Source organism: Micromesistius poutassou (assembly GCF_964030765.1).
Source record: "Micromesistius poutassou genome assembly, chromosome: 9".
In the NCBI taxonomy this organism is placed as follows: domain Eukaryota; kingdom Metazoa; phylum Chordata; class Actinopteri; order Gadiformes; family Gadidae; genus Micromesistius; species Micromesistius poutassou.
This window is the reverse complement of record NC_140279.1, coordinates 4,130,827-4,145,895: the sequence shown is the minus strand read 5'-3', so window position 1 is coordinate 4,145,895 and position 15,069 is coordinate 4,130,827. Positions and strand designations below refer to the sequence as shown.

Below are 15,069 nucleotides of genomic sequence, written 5' to 3'. Positions count from 1 at the left end.
CGCCATGAAAATGTTTGACACAAATGCACACATAAATTTTCCTGGAAATTTGATTCAAGTACCTTTTTGTCTGCTGCAGAAATGCCAAGCGAAGCTGAGGACTCCATCGTGAAGCCCTCTTTCGCGGACTTGGACAACATCTTTGGGCCTGAGGAGGGCTCCTCTGCTATCGGTGATGACACCGGTGACCAGTGGGTCTGCTTCAGTGAAAAATCCCCAGTGAGATCAGCCCTTACAAAGGACCCTACACCTCCACTTCCCTCCTCCCCACCACCTCCTTCCGAAGACAAAGCCCCTACCCCACTAGCCTCCCCTCCTCCTCCAGAGGACTCAGTATCTCCTCCACCAACCTCCCCTCCTCCTGAAGACCCAGCACCTCCTCCACCAGCCTCCCCTCCTCCCGAAGACCCATCACCTCCTCCAGCGACCTCCACAACGCCTCCAGGAGAAGCGGCGCCATCTTTGCCGGCAGCAGCATCTCCACCACCCCCGGAGGAGCAGCCACCTCCCTCCCCCCCAGCCCCAACACAAGAAGAGCCCTTGCCACCCCTGCCATGCTCTCCTCCCCCGTCAGAGGCACCCGACGCCGTCTCCTCCCCCCCTGGAGACCCAGCTCCTTCCTCACCCTCCCCTCCACCTCCCGCCCCCAGGGAGCCCACTCCTCCCCCGGCTACGTCTCCTCATCTCCCCGCTGCACCGGCCCCTCTGCTGCACTCGCCCCCGGCCTCCACCCAGGACCCCAATGCTCCCCGAGTGCCTGCTCCCGCTCCTCCTCCCGCGGAGGAGGCAGCGGTGTGCTCCGTCCCGCAGCCCCTCCCCTCTCCGCCGGGGGGACATCAACAGCCCCAGAGCCCAGAGGCCGGTCCCCCTGAGGAGCCGGGGGACAAAGAAGGACAGATTTCACCCAAAGATTGCGGCGGTGCTGGCCAGGGAAGCCGGAGTACGCCCCCACCGCCTCCCCCACCGACGTACCGCGCAGTGGTCTCTTCACCAGGCCCCGCCTCCGGAGCCACGGGTACGGCCAGCGGTGAGTTACTCCACCTCCTGCACTTGGAGATTATTGTCACTCGCTCTCCCTGCCGGGCGGCTTTCTGCTCATGCTCCCGTGTTTTATATTCATACGTTACCCAGAATGACTTTTGCCACCCCCTTCTCTCTCTCATCAGCTGCAAAACATTCTGGATGGTGTTGCGTTCTGGATGTTGACCTTAATAAATGCCAGTTTCCTTCTTCGGAATATCACAAAAAAAGAGGGTTTGTTGTGATTTGAAGACAGAAACCCTGTGGTTCCTTCAGGGATGAAGCTAATATCATGCCTAAGATGCTACAGCAAGTCCAACACTACTGTATTACACTATTTGGCACCTATTGTAGCGATGTCATTGAACTTCAGGTCCTCTTGAGTTAATTCAAACCTAATTCAAAGGTCAAATACTACACATTTATTGTGTTTTTGACTTATTTTTCTTTTTTGTATTAGAGTTGGATATATATCGGTTTCAGGAGGTTTGCAATACAGCCAAGAGAACTCAAGAATGTCAAACGAATCAATGTCATTTTGTAGTAGCATTTTGGCAGAGCAAGTAAGGCAGTCTCTTCATAGTTTTTCAGTTCTCCCTGTAATCTACAGAGACACAACATTGTGTTGAACCAAACTAAAGGTCACTCCATGAAGACAATACAGAGAGAGACAAGCTAGTAGACTGAGGCACTCTGCTGACACGGCAGCTGATCCCGACCTGCATCAGAGCAGGAATTCTAACTCTGCCAATGGGAGCCGCTATAGGAAAACTGTCTGATAAACGATGAACCCTTGATTGTGTTAATATTCCACACTCTCTTTCTGAATGAAGGACTTGCATTTATTCCTCTGTGTATGGACTGACTTTCCACACACAGGAACCACGTTTCCATTGTACTGCGGGGGGGAATGTGCTTTAAGTGACGGTTGCAGTTGTTGTTGTGTTTGCCAAAGTGTTAGGGGAGATAAAGTCAGTCAATAATAGGAGTCAATAATTCACATGGTTTTTGGTTTAAGATATGTATGTCTGTAAAAAACAATAACATGCTTTAGGAAAGATTCTTGTTTATACATTTTGCATTCTTCTGTATTCATTTATTCATGTCCTTTGATCTTTTCTTTTAGGCTCCTCCTCTCCGGTCAGGCCCTCCACCCCGTCGTCCTTCAGCCCCACCCCCCCTCCGCCTCCTCCCCGGCCCCCCTCGCGGCCTAAACTCCCCCCAGGGAAGCCCACCGCTGCCGGGGATGTGGTGAGTCTGAGACGCCTGCCCACTCCAATGATGGCTAACACCCTTCTAAATACGAGCAACAAAACATGCAGTAAAGATCCTTACATTGCTCTCCTCCTCCCCCCCCCCCCCCCCCCCCAACCCGTCCCCATCCAAACTCTCTCGATCCAGGGTCGGCCGTTCAACCCCCCCGTGCACTCGGCCAGCCCCCCGCCCATCGCTCCGCTGGCGCGGGCAGAGAGCACGTCGTCCATCTCCTCCAACAACTCACTGAGCACCGCCACCACGCCCACCGTCGGTAAAGAGCTCTCCGTGTCCGTGTCAGGTGTGTGTGCACCTGCTTCCCGCCCCATCCGCCTCCGTTTGCCGTCCCTGCTCCCGGTTTCATTTGGTTTTCATTTGATTTCATTTGATTTGATCGATCGATCTTCCCCGCCGTACAATCTTGGATCTTGTTGATATTCGCAAAGCTTTCCCGCTTATTTTTGTTGTTGTGGACTCATATCGTTAAACAATACCAGAGACAGGTTAATTAGATGATCGCTATTGCAGAGTAAAAGGAAAGCGGTTATACAACTACTGAACATGCGTCTAAAACATGGAAATCCAGCTGGCTTTATTAAGCAGGACATTAAATGGCCGCTGTTTAGTTGGTCGTGTCTCTGCAGTGCAGGGGTCTGCATGTACAGTGAGTGTACACTAGGATTAGCGCGGCTTAGTCATTACAGATGAATCATCTGCAGCCTTCCTCTGCACCGGACAATCCATAAAAGGAGATCCTGTGTCTTCGGTTTGGCTAAAGAACTTGTCTGGTGAAGTTGCAGAGACACTTCCAGAACGCAAAACTGGACTACACCATTTCACACACCAAACGTGTGAAATGGTAAGGCAGAGTGGAGTCTAGTTCGTAGTTAGTTGTAGTGTGCAGTCAACCTATGAAGCAACCACCACAGCCCTCTTCAAGCTCTGCAATAGCTTTAAGCAATTTAAGATCTCTCAATGTCAATGTATTGCTTGTTTGGAGGTTTTCATTCCATTTGTTTGTGATTTAAGTCTGGGATTTACTTTTTGTAACGTTATTTCGTTTCATCAGTTTTCTTAATTTCTCTTTATTCTTTTCTTCTGTCTGACATTCTTTATTATATTTTACCCCTTTGTCCATGTCCTGTTCTGTCTGTTGTTTCTCTATCAGAAGACGATGCTTTTGTAGAAAAGCTACCAACGTTTGAGAGACACTTTGATTCATTGGCAGGTATAGTAACGGTGCCCCCTGCGTGGTGGTGAGAGTGGGGGATTTTGAAGTTGTGTTTGTTTTTGTCATTTTTGTTCAGTTAGACATTTTGCTAATGCATTTTTACTCAGAATGCATTGGCGGTATAATAGCTCAGGTTATTATTCAGTGGTTTCTGTACCTTTCCCTGTCACTGTCATTTGTACATTCAAACATGTTGAACCTGATGTTTGAAGACTTATTTTTATTGCTGGTCTAAGGGACATCGGATACATATGGATTTATCTATTATACATTTCTCTAATAGAGCTTTTTACTGGGCTCCATCATTGTTAAAGCTTTAGGCATTCATCAACACTAATTTTTATGTTTCCATTCAAGTGGGACATCTTAATTGATAAAGGTATACTTTGAATGGAACACATCTTGTGTTTCATTTGCAATGGGGCCATCTGCAAACTTGTATGTCCCTGAGTATATCTCCTTCTCTCATCTTTACTCAGACACCTGTTTCAGACACCCCACACTTGAAACATACCACAGTCTTGTCTTTCATTCTGCTCTTTGTGTCTCCTATATTTTTGAAAAAACAAAAGGACGTGACCTCATTGTATAAATAACAAAATGTTTGAGTTTTCTCATCTACCCAACCAGACAGTCTTTGTCATCTCTCTCTCGCTCTCGCTCTGTCTCTCTTTCTCTCTGTCTCTCTCTCTCTCTCACTCCCTCTCTGTCTCTCTCTCTGTCTCTGTCTCTCACCCTCCAACCTCCCCCTCCCCCCCGACGTTGCATCTGTAATGGTCTTGCCCGCGTTACCATGGCAATATCCCGTCTCCTGGTTCTCGCCGACAGACCTTGTGTGTGTTTTTCAACACGGCGCAGTGCCACATTTATTGGTTTTGTAACGCATCTTAAAACCTGGAGAGAGCCCTACAAGGTCTTCCATATGTTCTCTCTCTCTCTGTCTCTCTGTCTCTGTCACTCTCTCTCTGTCACTCTCTCTGTCACTCTCTCTCTCTGTCTCTGTCTCTCTCTCATTCTCTCTGTCTCTGTCTCTCTCTCTCTGTCTCTGTCTCCATCTCTGTCTCTCTCCCTGTCTCTCACTCTCTCTCTCTCCTGTCGTTGTACGAGACCCCAATGCTGCTCCTGGCGATAGCCATTTGAAGCCTGGCATGTGAATGAAGCTGTGGAGTGGCCACAGCTTTTTGCTATTCATGCCAGACTCTCCTCCCTCTCTTCCTCTCGAGGAGAGCGGGGCCGCCTCGGGTTCAAGCCAAGTCTCTTGTGTCGCCCCGTGGGTCCGCAGCCACGGCGCCACCTCCATCCCCCCCCCCCCCCGCTCATCTCCACACCCACTCCACCTCTTGACACCCGCCCTCAGCTCCTGCACCTCAAAAACCGCTCGCTCAAACCCCCTCTCCTCGTCGCCACACCTGGCCGCCTTCTCCCTTCTCCTCATCGGGGGGCCTCCCATTGATTATGTCCTCCATGGTGACATTGTTGCTTTTTAGCTAGCACTCAGTGGTTTTGCTGGTCACACTAGCCGTAGCATAGCAGGTACAAAGGTACGTAGCGTAGACTAGCCGCTAGTGTGCACCTCATTTCAGTTTATTCAAGCATACATAAGAGAGAGAGCCCAACGTCGCTGCGTGCAAAAGGTCCATGTTTGGACCCCGTTGTCTGTTATGTAAGAAGGTTAAATTATAGTAATGCCCGTTGTAGCGCGTCACATCCTTCTTCTTTGTCCTCCCCGCCTTCCATTCCAATCTCAACAGTGACCTCTACAGGCTGACGACACAACCGCACTGCCTTATAACATAAAGAGGAGGCCAGCTTATGTATAGGTTGAGAATAATAGACCATCGTCTATTGGATGTATATTATATGATTATTATAATAAGTATATAATAAGTTGTATATATTTATATATACACACAAATATGAAGAAAGCAAACTATTTATTTTAACAAGATCCATTTGATCTTTAGGATGGTTTTGTATAAAAAACATTTGCAGTGAGAAGGACAAATCCTTTCTTCTAGCCCCTCATCACTCTCACCCTGGCATCTCCATAAGACTCCAGGCTAGACACCATCAAGAATGGTGAGAGTCCACCATCAAGAAACAACCTTTAGTTCCACATTCTCTATGTCTGTTTCTCTGTCCCGGTCTCTCTCACTCACTCTGTCTCTGTTTCTGTCTCTGTCAGAGTCTCTCGCTCTGTCTCTGTGTGTCTCTCTCTCTCTCTCTCTCTCTCTCTCTCTCTCTCTCTCTCTCTCTCTCTCTCTCTCTCTCTCTCTCTCTCTCTCTCTGTATCTCTCTGTATCTCTCTGTCTGTATCCCTCACATACTGCCACTACCATACCGTACGACTCACCTCCGCTGTGACATGAGACAGATGTGCCATGTGAGACTCAACACTACTCTCCTTTTCTCTCCCCTCCCTCTCATCCCTCCACCACTTTCCTTGCTCCCTTCTTTTTTTTTTTTACCACCCTCCCTCCTCACCCACCTCTACGATCCTCCAACCCCACCCCACTTCTCCTTGACTCACTCCTACCTCCCCCCCTTACTCCCCCTTCCCAACACAGAGAATGACCAGCCGTCCCTGGTATGGTTTGACAGAGGGAAGTTTTATTTAACATTTGAAGGTAAGTTGTCCTCCACTGTGCCAGGGCTAACTTCAGAATCATATGTGCAAGCTGCCCACCACGGCCCCTCCTCCTCCTCTGTTCTCCTTCCTGCCCTCCCTTTCATTTCTCCTTCTTTGCATCCCTCCATCATTCACCTATCATCTCTATGGCCTGGCTGAGACCACTTTCACCAGTCGGCCATGCAATGGCCTAGTCTCTCACTCTCTCTCTCACTCAATCTTCTTTCAGCATCTCTTGGTATCTTGTCATTCTGATCTCATCTGCGGTGGCTGTCCTTCATACCACTGGAAACTCTTCATTCTTCATGTTTCCTACTAACATTCAGGTGTTTTACTTTAAGACTGTTTCTCCCTGACTTTGGCTTTGATCTGTGGCACTTTGACCGGCTGTGCTGGGGTCAACATGGCTCTAACAGCACGCTCTGGAGTATGCATGGAGCTCTCTTCAGCCCTGTTATCTCTCTCTGTCTATCTCTAGTCTTCTTCTTCTTCTTCTTCTTCTTCTTCTGGCTGCCTTTGCATCCACCGTCAGCCTGATGTAGATGGATACCTGGGAACATTGATTAAAACGTTAATGTGCAATATATACTGTACTATTCAGTATATGGACACAAGAATTGAAAGAACGTTGAAATGTCCGTCCTCTCTATCTGTCTGTCCGCTAAAGTCATCTCACCTTAATGGCACTAATATTCGTTGTCACTTCAAGTCTCTGTCTTTCATTTCATCCATGTCATTTTCTACATGTTAATTGTCCCTCTTTGTCAGATGCAAACACCTGAATAGGAAAGATTGGATGATTAAGTCTTGAGTTACATTTACACCGAGACATTAGACATGTAGACATGTAAAACATCTGTTTTAGCTGTGCCATTTTAAATCTTTGTTGAGAGACTGCATTGATGAGTGAGACTAACTAAGTCTAGGGCTGTAACTCTATCGAGACAATGATCACTATCATATCATAATATGTCAAATCTCCTTACCCTTACCCTATAATGTAGCCTTATTAGTCTATGCATCAACAAACCACAGTTGTTGCGTTGAGTTGTTATATCATATACTGATCGTCAATAGTGACAATGTTATAGAGCTTGTGTGTGTGTGTTTGTGTGTGTGTGTGTCTGAGTGTGGTAGTCTTCTCATTACCAGTATTTGTTATTGTCCCCAGGCTGCTCCCGGGGCCCCAGTCCTCTGACCATGGGGGCCCAGGACACGCTGCCCGTGGCGGCTGCCTTCACAGAAACGGTCAATGCCTTCTTTAAAGGAGCAGACACCAACAAGTACGTCCACAACACACAAACTCCTTCTGCCCAATACATCTCCATGCATCTTTCAGTTCAAGAGAGGACCAAGGTGGGAGGTGGGGAAGGGTTGGGGGGAGTGGGGGGGGAGGTGTCAGATCTGAGTGTAAAAGTTTCCAAAGACACACAGCTTCCATAGTATGAGAGTACTTCCAATCATCACTAAACGGTGAGCATGCCACCATGTTGATAAAATCAATTCTTTGGGAGAAAAATTGAAACATCCTCACCATTATTATTAACAGTTAGTTAGTAATCCCACACTGTGCTCCGCCAATCTTTTTGATCTATTTTGTTATTTGAGTACAAGGGAACGCTGCGTCAATCCCAGCAGCCTAACATGTCTTCCATATTGAAATGCCACCTGTTAACCAACATCTTCGATTTGTTTGTACCTCTCCTGTCATTTTCAAACATCCATCACACACTCTCTCTCTCGCTCTCGCAGGTGCGTGGTGAAGATCATAGGCGAGATGGTGTTGTCGTTTCCAGCGGGGATCACGCGGCACTTTGCCAATAACCCGTGTCCCGCCGTGTTAACCTTCAGCATAACCAACTACAGCCGGCTGGAGCATGTGCTGCCTAACCCCCAGCTGCTCTGCTGGTAAAGGCACCACTCTAACCCCATCACCAGGCCACCCACATGTGTCTGTAATACAACGCTCATAGTCCAATATCATATCACATGGGTTTCTCTTGAGCTGTATTATGTATTTTTCTAACCTCACGTATCCAAAAAGATTGTATTTTACTCAAACCGCACTAAAGTCAGAACCGCTTTGTAACAATAATAGCACATACTATATCACATCATCAAAATAATAAATACTGGCTGCATTATTTATTATCCCCCAAAGGGCAGCTGGTTTGTTTTATTCAGAAAGTGATCCGTCAAAGTGTCTCCCTGGACACACAGAATCCGTCTGATTAGACTTTCTGTTGGGTTTATATTATTGTTTTATTCATATGGATTAATTAAATTAAACACGCTGTATGTATGTATTTTTAGTTTGTTTTTTTAATTAAACATTTATTTTGACCCACTGCATTCCTGATAAACCATCCAAGTAAAATGCATCATAGGCTTACACACTGTAGGTATACATGACACAGCTCTGTTAGACTGAGAAGAAAATTAATGTATTGGTTAGAAGTGAAATAGACGTCTCCTCCTCCTGATTCCTGGTGTCACGTCTACAATTGATTAAGATTTGATTTAGCAATGTGTCATCATTAATAAAATTGGTCTTGAAAGAAGACAATCTACTAACTAATCTAAACCAAATCCCAATGGAAACATCAATGTTCAAATAGTTCTTGTACTTAATGCACCCTGAATAAGGATTCTCTCATGGTGTACTAAAAGTGCTCATCGATTAAGCCATTGCCGTTTACGACTTACCATGATGTCCAGATGATGTCACTGCCCAGAAGCAGTTACATCACGCCCGTAATCCCGTGTGCCATTCTATCCATTACATTGCATAGCATGTAGTCAACGGTGCACCCAGGCGCTGTGCTCACTCTCAATGTGTCCCGCCCCACCCAGTGACACCACCACACAGGCCAAGGGCGACGCCAAGGACTTCTGGGTGAACATGCCAAACCTGATCAGCCACCTGAAGAAGGTGTCCGAGCAGAAGCCTCAGGCCACCTACTATAACGTGGACATGCTCAAGTACCAGGTGATCCCAGGGCTCCTTATTACGCCGGGTTTACAGCTCCAAGGACAGCACGTCCCCCGCGCCACAACATATAGACATGACGCGGATCTGCGCACGGCTGCCTGCAGCTAGACCTCCGTGTCATGTTGATGCAAGGGGAGGCGATAGAGGCTTCTACCCCAAAATGTACACAAACCGACCAGAAAATCCTGAAAATCATGGGATGGAGTCTGCTCCATTGTAAATATGTTGAAAATGCAATGCGTTCATTTGAGAAAGAAGCATTCAAATGAACTGCTGAAAAGCTGTTGGTGCATCAAACCAACTAAATGACACTCTTGTGATTGTGCTGGGTGCATTCATTTCGGCCTAGCTGTCCAAAACTCAACATGTTCCAATGTAAGTGTAATCTAATGAATTGTAATGTTAGTTTGCATTTATGCCCAAGCTCTGTGTGTGTGTGTGTGTGTGTGTGTGTGTGTGTGTGTGTGTGTGTGTGTGTGTCTCCAGGTGTCGACGCAGAGTCACCAGTCCACGCCCCTGAACCTGGCGGTGAGCTGGAGGTGTGAGGCCGCCAGCACGGACCTCAGGATAGACTACAAGTTCAATGGCGACGCCATGTCCACCCCTGTGGCCCTCAACAACGTCCAGTTCCTGACCCCCGTCGACGGGGGCGTGTCCAAGCTGCAGGCCGTGCTCCCCCCTGCCCAATGGTACGGTCTGGCCCTTCACTCATCAGCACTGCTAATGGTTTACTCACCTACACTGACTGCTTCACTGTTAGTGATGGGGTGTGGATATGGTCAAGGTGAAGCCAAGGTTGCTTACCACATCTGAGGTACATGTGTCAAAGTCTCAGACTACAGAAGATTAATGTAGGCAAATAGTTCAATTATTATTCTAGTGGTAGCCAGGGTAAAGCAGGGAGAATGCCCTTTGCTGAATGTTTTTTATTCTCAAACAACAGGATGGGCCTCATCATGATAAATATATATAGTTTTGTATCATGCCCAACATTTCCAATTGTATACTCGGAAGCCAATGTTCTTCTCCTGTAATGTCAGTCTAGCATCTGACCGATAAAGTTACATTAGGTGGCATAGACAAGGCAAAGTGCTTCTCTCAGCACAATCTTTCCGAACGATTCAGTTGAAAGTATACTTTTTCCTGGAATCGTCGTTCTCTAAGCGGATGCGAGGTACGTGAAGTAATATCAGTGCACTAACCTCTGAAATCATGCAAAACTCATTATTGCCCATTGGACAAAAGAGATGTACTGCAGTGAACATCTTGCAAGGTTAACATCTTGCGGACGAGGCAGTAGTGACACATTACTTATCCTGTTGGTTGTTTCAGAGGGAATTTAAATAAGAAACTGGATTACTCTGGCTTTGAGGGATATTCAGCTTTTCTTTTTTCCTTTTTCTGTGACAGGAATGCGGAGCACCAACGAATCCTTTGGAAGATTCCGGATATTTCACAGAAGTCTGACAACGGAGGTGCGTCCACAGATAAATACTATAGCTATCAATTCCAAGTGTTCAAACCTGCTTTTTTCATAGTAACATGCACAATAACTTCTGGCCTGTGTAGGGGAACATTCATCACGTCTACATTAGACTCTTTCTACACTGTATGCTGCTCACTCTCACTAACACCATATGGGCATAAAAACCGTCATACTCGATACCAAACTCATAGGTGTTCACTGATGCCCTCTTCTGTCTGAAGATGGTTCATATTTTTTTATGGAAAAAGATGTATATTTATTGTGAGCTACTCCTGGAGGCATGCCATTGCTTTATATAGATGGTTGAGCGATGGTTTCACATGCAGTATATAGACTGACTCAATTATGTTTGTTGTGGTTGCCATGGTACGCTAAGGGTTCATGTTGACCTGCATACTGACTTGAAGTCTCAAGGGTGAAGAAAACAGACCCCTCTCAGGCCTCTCTCGCCTCTTGAGTTCCTCTTGAACTTGGGCTAAACCAATCACAGCGTTGTGTTTTCTAACCCCACCCTGGGTCCTCTCTGCCCTCCCAGGTGTTGGCTCGTTGCTGGCCCGCTTCCGGCTGTCGGAGGGCCCTAGCAAGCCGGCCCCGCTGGCCGTGCAGTTCACCAGCGAGGGCAGCACCCTGTCGGGCTGTGACATCGAGCTGGCCGGGCCCGGGTACCGCTTCTCACTGGTCAAGAAGAGGTTCGCCGCAGGTCAGTCCGTCCACCCTGTCAGTCTGTCCACCCTGTGTTCAGGAGCAGGTCAGTCTGTCCACAGGTCCGTCTGTATAGGAAAAGATCATGGCTACAGAGGTGGTTACTTAAACCATAGAAATCTCTAACGAAACCCTTACTTTTTTATTCTCCGAAACGTTCCATCATTGATGACATTGATGTCTTACAGTGACCATATATGAACTTTTCTTGCCATGTTTCGAACACATTGTCTCATGACTGTGTTTAATCTCTGCCTCCTCAGGAAAATACCTGGCAGACAATTAAGTGCGGACAGCTACTGAACACTGGAACACTACAGACCCTCTCTGTGGATTACGACTGGCCCGGGAGGGATAGAGGGCGGACCAAAACACCACGACAGACATGATGGATGGACCCCCCGCACCACCAGTACCACCACCACCACCGCCGCCACCCTTCACCCCATGTTGAACCCCCTCCTTTCGGAGTGAGACAAGGTCACGCAGCCTCACCCAGCAGTATTGTATAACTTGCATATAGCGTTGTGGTTTTTAGGTCATGTGATGATATTGTACCCGTACAAAACCTGTATTTAATTCATGAACATCGGTATTGCTGTGCCGTCAGGACCCTCTCTCTCTCTGATTTCACCTGCCCTTCCTGTGGTCTCTCTCTATCCCCCCCCCCCCGCCACACACACACACACACACACACACACACACACACACACACACACACACACACACACACACACACACACACACACTCCCACGCCCAGGTGTGTCTGTAATGTGGTGGTGTGTTCTACTATATCACTGCAGCTGCCTCCCCAGCGCCACACACTCACACTCTCAGCCCTTCTCATCCAATGTAGTATGGGCACTGCGCAGCGTGGTTGTGGATCCTTGAAGGGAGACACTGGATACAGGCAGCGTGGATGACTGACGCCTCTAGGTCTGTAATACTGACCAAGGCAGCCTCAGGTGACGCGTCGGGCCAACACCTGATGAGTTGAATAAAACAGGTAAATTATCAACACTACATTAAGTTATGGTTCTGCCCCCCCCCCCCCCCCCCCACACACTCTGAGCTCATTCATTGATGTGGTCTGGTCGCAACTTCGCCGGCACATCGATACTGCTAACTCTTACGGTTTGACACATGGAGTCACGCAGACACATGAGGAACCGTTGGGTACGGCTGGCTCAAAATATACCCAATGGTAATACAGGGTCAAGTGGCGCTCGTCTGGAGGAAATCCCCCCTGATGTATTTTTATGTTATTATAAATGCACTGACACCACTATAAATGATTATTTCTCTGAAGGAGCATGCAGTCAGTGTTACGCAGTTGGGCAGCTGCAATGATAAAAACTAGTACCTGGTCGCAAAAGTATCCAAGAGTTTTCCCAGAAGAAGAAATCAAATGTACAAAGTGTCATTTTAAATCAAATAATATATATGAATATAATATATATAGATATATATATCTATATATATATATATCCTAAAGGGCGTTTGGTGTTTTCCTTGTGTCGTCAAATAGCCTTTCTGTTGTCCAAGAGCAACAGCAATAGACTCCAGAGTACATTACAGCATTCTATTTTTATTTATTGATGACGATTTGTTGTAAAAAGTTCTTCTGTATATGAATAGAGTTTGAATGGATCACACTTAAGAACCCTTATAGGTATGAATATTTGATTCTCTTGTTTTGTTTATATGTGTAGTTGGGTAACCCGTGTACAGTATATAAGGTCTAATTTTTTGAATTTATTTGAGATATAATTTTTTTAATCCAAGTGCAACAGAGGATTTGAAATATATACATATATATATATATATGGGTGAAAAGAAAAATCTTACTGGATGCTGTGTCATGCTTCGTAAAAGCAGTGTTACTCCGAGTTATTTACCCTGTGGGCAGGTTTAAACATCAGACATGGTCAGGACAACGAGGACAACATGTAACCAGTTTACATTGTAGCATGACTTCTTCTTCTCTGGTTTTACTGCTGTACCATCACTGGACCACAGTGTTTGCTGCGAGCAGCTCAACCTTTACCTTCCACTAGCCGTAGGTCTGAAAGAAAAGACAATGCACCCGAATTGACCTTTGCTCTGGTATGCCTGGGCCAACGTTTTAGATTTGAAGGGTGAAAACCTCACCTCATATCCATAGCTTTGACCTTATGTTGCCAGTCATATGCCTGCTCCCACTCTGCTCTGGGCACCAGTGTGTCCTAGTCTAGGGCCGAGCATGAGCCCACCAAGGTATCCCCGATGCGGCGCTTTGAACCCATGGCTTTAATTAGCATAATGGTTAATGGTCTCTGTGAGATGACACGACGAAAGGATTGGAGGGACGGTTAAGCTAACCAAAATGTTTTTGTTTTTGTATTTTATGTGTGTATCCCCAGATGGTCCTCTATTAAAGACAATAAGCTAAATATTTTTAAAAATGGACAAAAAAAGAGGGAATAAAACCTATGATGTTGTTTTAATGTGAATAACACTGTGCTCATTTGGAACTTCCTGAACGCTCTGGTACTCAACGGGTGAAGAACAACAAAGCGTACGTTTGGGCTAGAACTTCAAAGGCGATGTACTGTAAGTGGGCTGCATTGGTTTGTTTGTGTTTTTGCCAAGTGTCCCCATTGTCTGTACTATGGAGTGGCCACAGTCACGCCTTCATTGGCGGGATCTACACAGAAATGCACCGACCACGACAACCATTTACATACACGCGGCTTTTGTACGACATGGCATAGCATAACGTCGGCTCCTCTATGCAAGTCACGGCTCCTTTCCTTTCATTCCAGCTTTTGTTTGGGGCGTATGGCTAACCGGCATGGTGGCTGTTGTCTGTTGGGTTTAGTCTGCTGGGAGGGAGGGGGGTAAAAACAAACCAACGTCTAGCTCATGTTTGTAACATTAATCTGTTTCTACGGACGTCCTTCTACGGTTCCTGTGTAGACCGATCCCATTGGAGCATCCTGGGTATTATCAGAAGGTGCAGTACCAACAAGGATTGTCTGGTAGCTTTGAGCTGTCCCAAGACATGATTTAGGTGCTACCTCACATCTGAAGCTAACTGGATGCATCGAGTAATGCTGTAAGAAGGCTAGCAGCGACTGTGCTATCTCCATTTGAAGACCATTAGCGATCGGTGCAACCTGTCCCACGACACCGGCGGCCATTTTTAAGTCCTCCGCTGGAACTCTAACGATACATAAAGGGTATTAAGCATATCACTAGGAAATATGTATTATCCAAACATGAAATGGTTGGGTAATATGGGCTAAGGCAGATTTTATATACATCTTTTTTCATTTTTTTGAGATTTCGTTGAAGGTCTTTGAGATCTGGCTCCAGTAACAGCCATGCCAACAGGATGTCCTCAACAATGGCTGCCTCTGCAGTGGCATGTTGCACCGCCCCATAGGCCTGTGTTGACGTTGAGAAGCGCAGGGATTGTGTTGTTTGTGTGCTGCTGTGAGACAGAATGCTTTTGGTGGTGTACCGTTGACTTGACCCATGTGCAAGCTGTTTGTACAGTACATAACAACGCTAAGATGAGCTGAAAAAAACAACCTAGTTTGCTTCTTTCCAAGACCAATAAAAGTTATAACTGGACATGTGTGTGTATGTGTGTGTGTGTACATTCAGTCTCATGCTTATTGAAACAAATGTACACATTATGGGTCAAGTAGTTCATGTCGATTGGGAAAATAAGCGCAGAAAAATATGCAAGTAACTTTATTTCACAAAA

General features: G+C 46.5%; 1 protein-coding gene across 1 annotated transcript in view; it reads left to right on the top strand.

Annotated features, from left to right (window-relative positions):
- The window catches only part of sgip1a (SH3GL interacting endocytic adaptor 1a), a 51,438-nt gene extending 36,505 nt beyond the window's left edge, over positions 1 to 14,933 (top strand). The window contains exons 15-26 of the mRNA XM_084473531.1: positions 80 to 1,027; positions 2,147 to 2,271; positions 2,422 to 2,575; positions 3,443 to 3,502; positions 6,073 to 6,132; positions 7,306 to 7,417; positions 7,887 to 8,042; positions 8,988 to 9,123; positions 9,613 to 9,815; positions 10,537 to 10,601; positions 11,148 to 11,312; positions 11,578 to 14,933. Coding sequence (XP_084329657.1) covers positions 80 to 1,027; positions 2,147 to 2,271; positions 2,422 to 2,575; positions 3,443 to 3,502; positions 6,073 to 6,132; positions 7,306 to 7,417; positions 7,887 to 8,042; positions 8,988 to 9,123; positions 9,613 to 9,815; positions 10,537 to 10,601; positions 11,148 to 11,312; positions 11,578 to 11,600 — 2,207 coding nt within the window. The 3' untranslated portion in view covers positions 11,601 to 14,933. The remainder of the gene's footprint in view (positions 1 to 79; positions 1,028 to 2,146; positions 2,272 to 2,421; positions 2,576 to 3,442; positions 3,503 to 6,072; positions 6,133 to 7,305; positions 7,418 to 7,886; positions 8,043 to 8,987; positions 9,124 to 9,612; positions 9,816 to 10,536; positions 10,602 to 11,147; positions 11,313 to 11,577) is intronic.
- Positions 14,934 to 15,069: the final 136 nt, after the last annotated feature.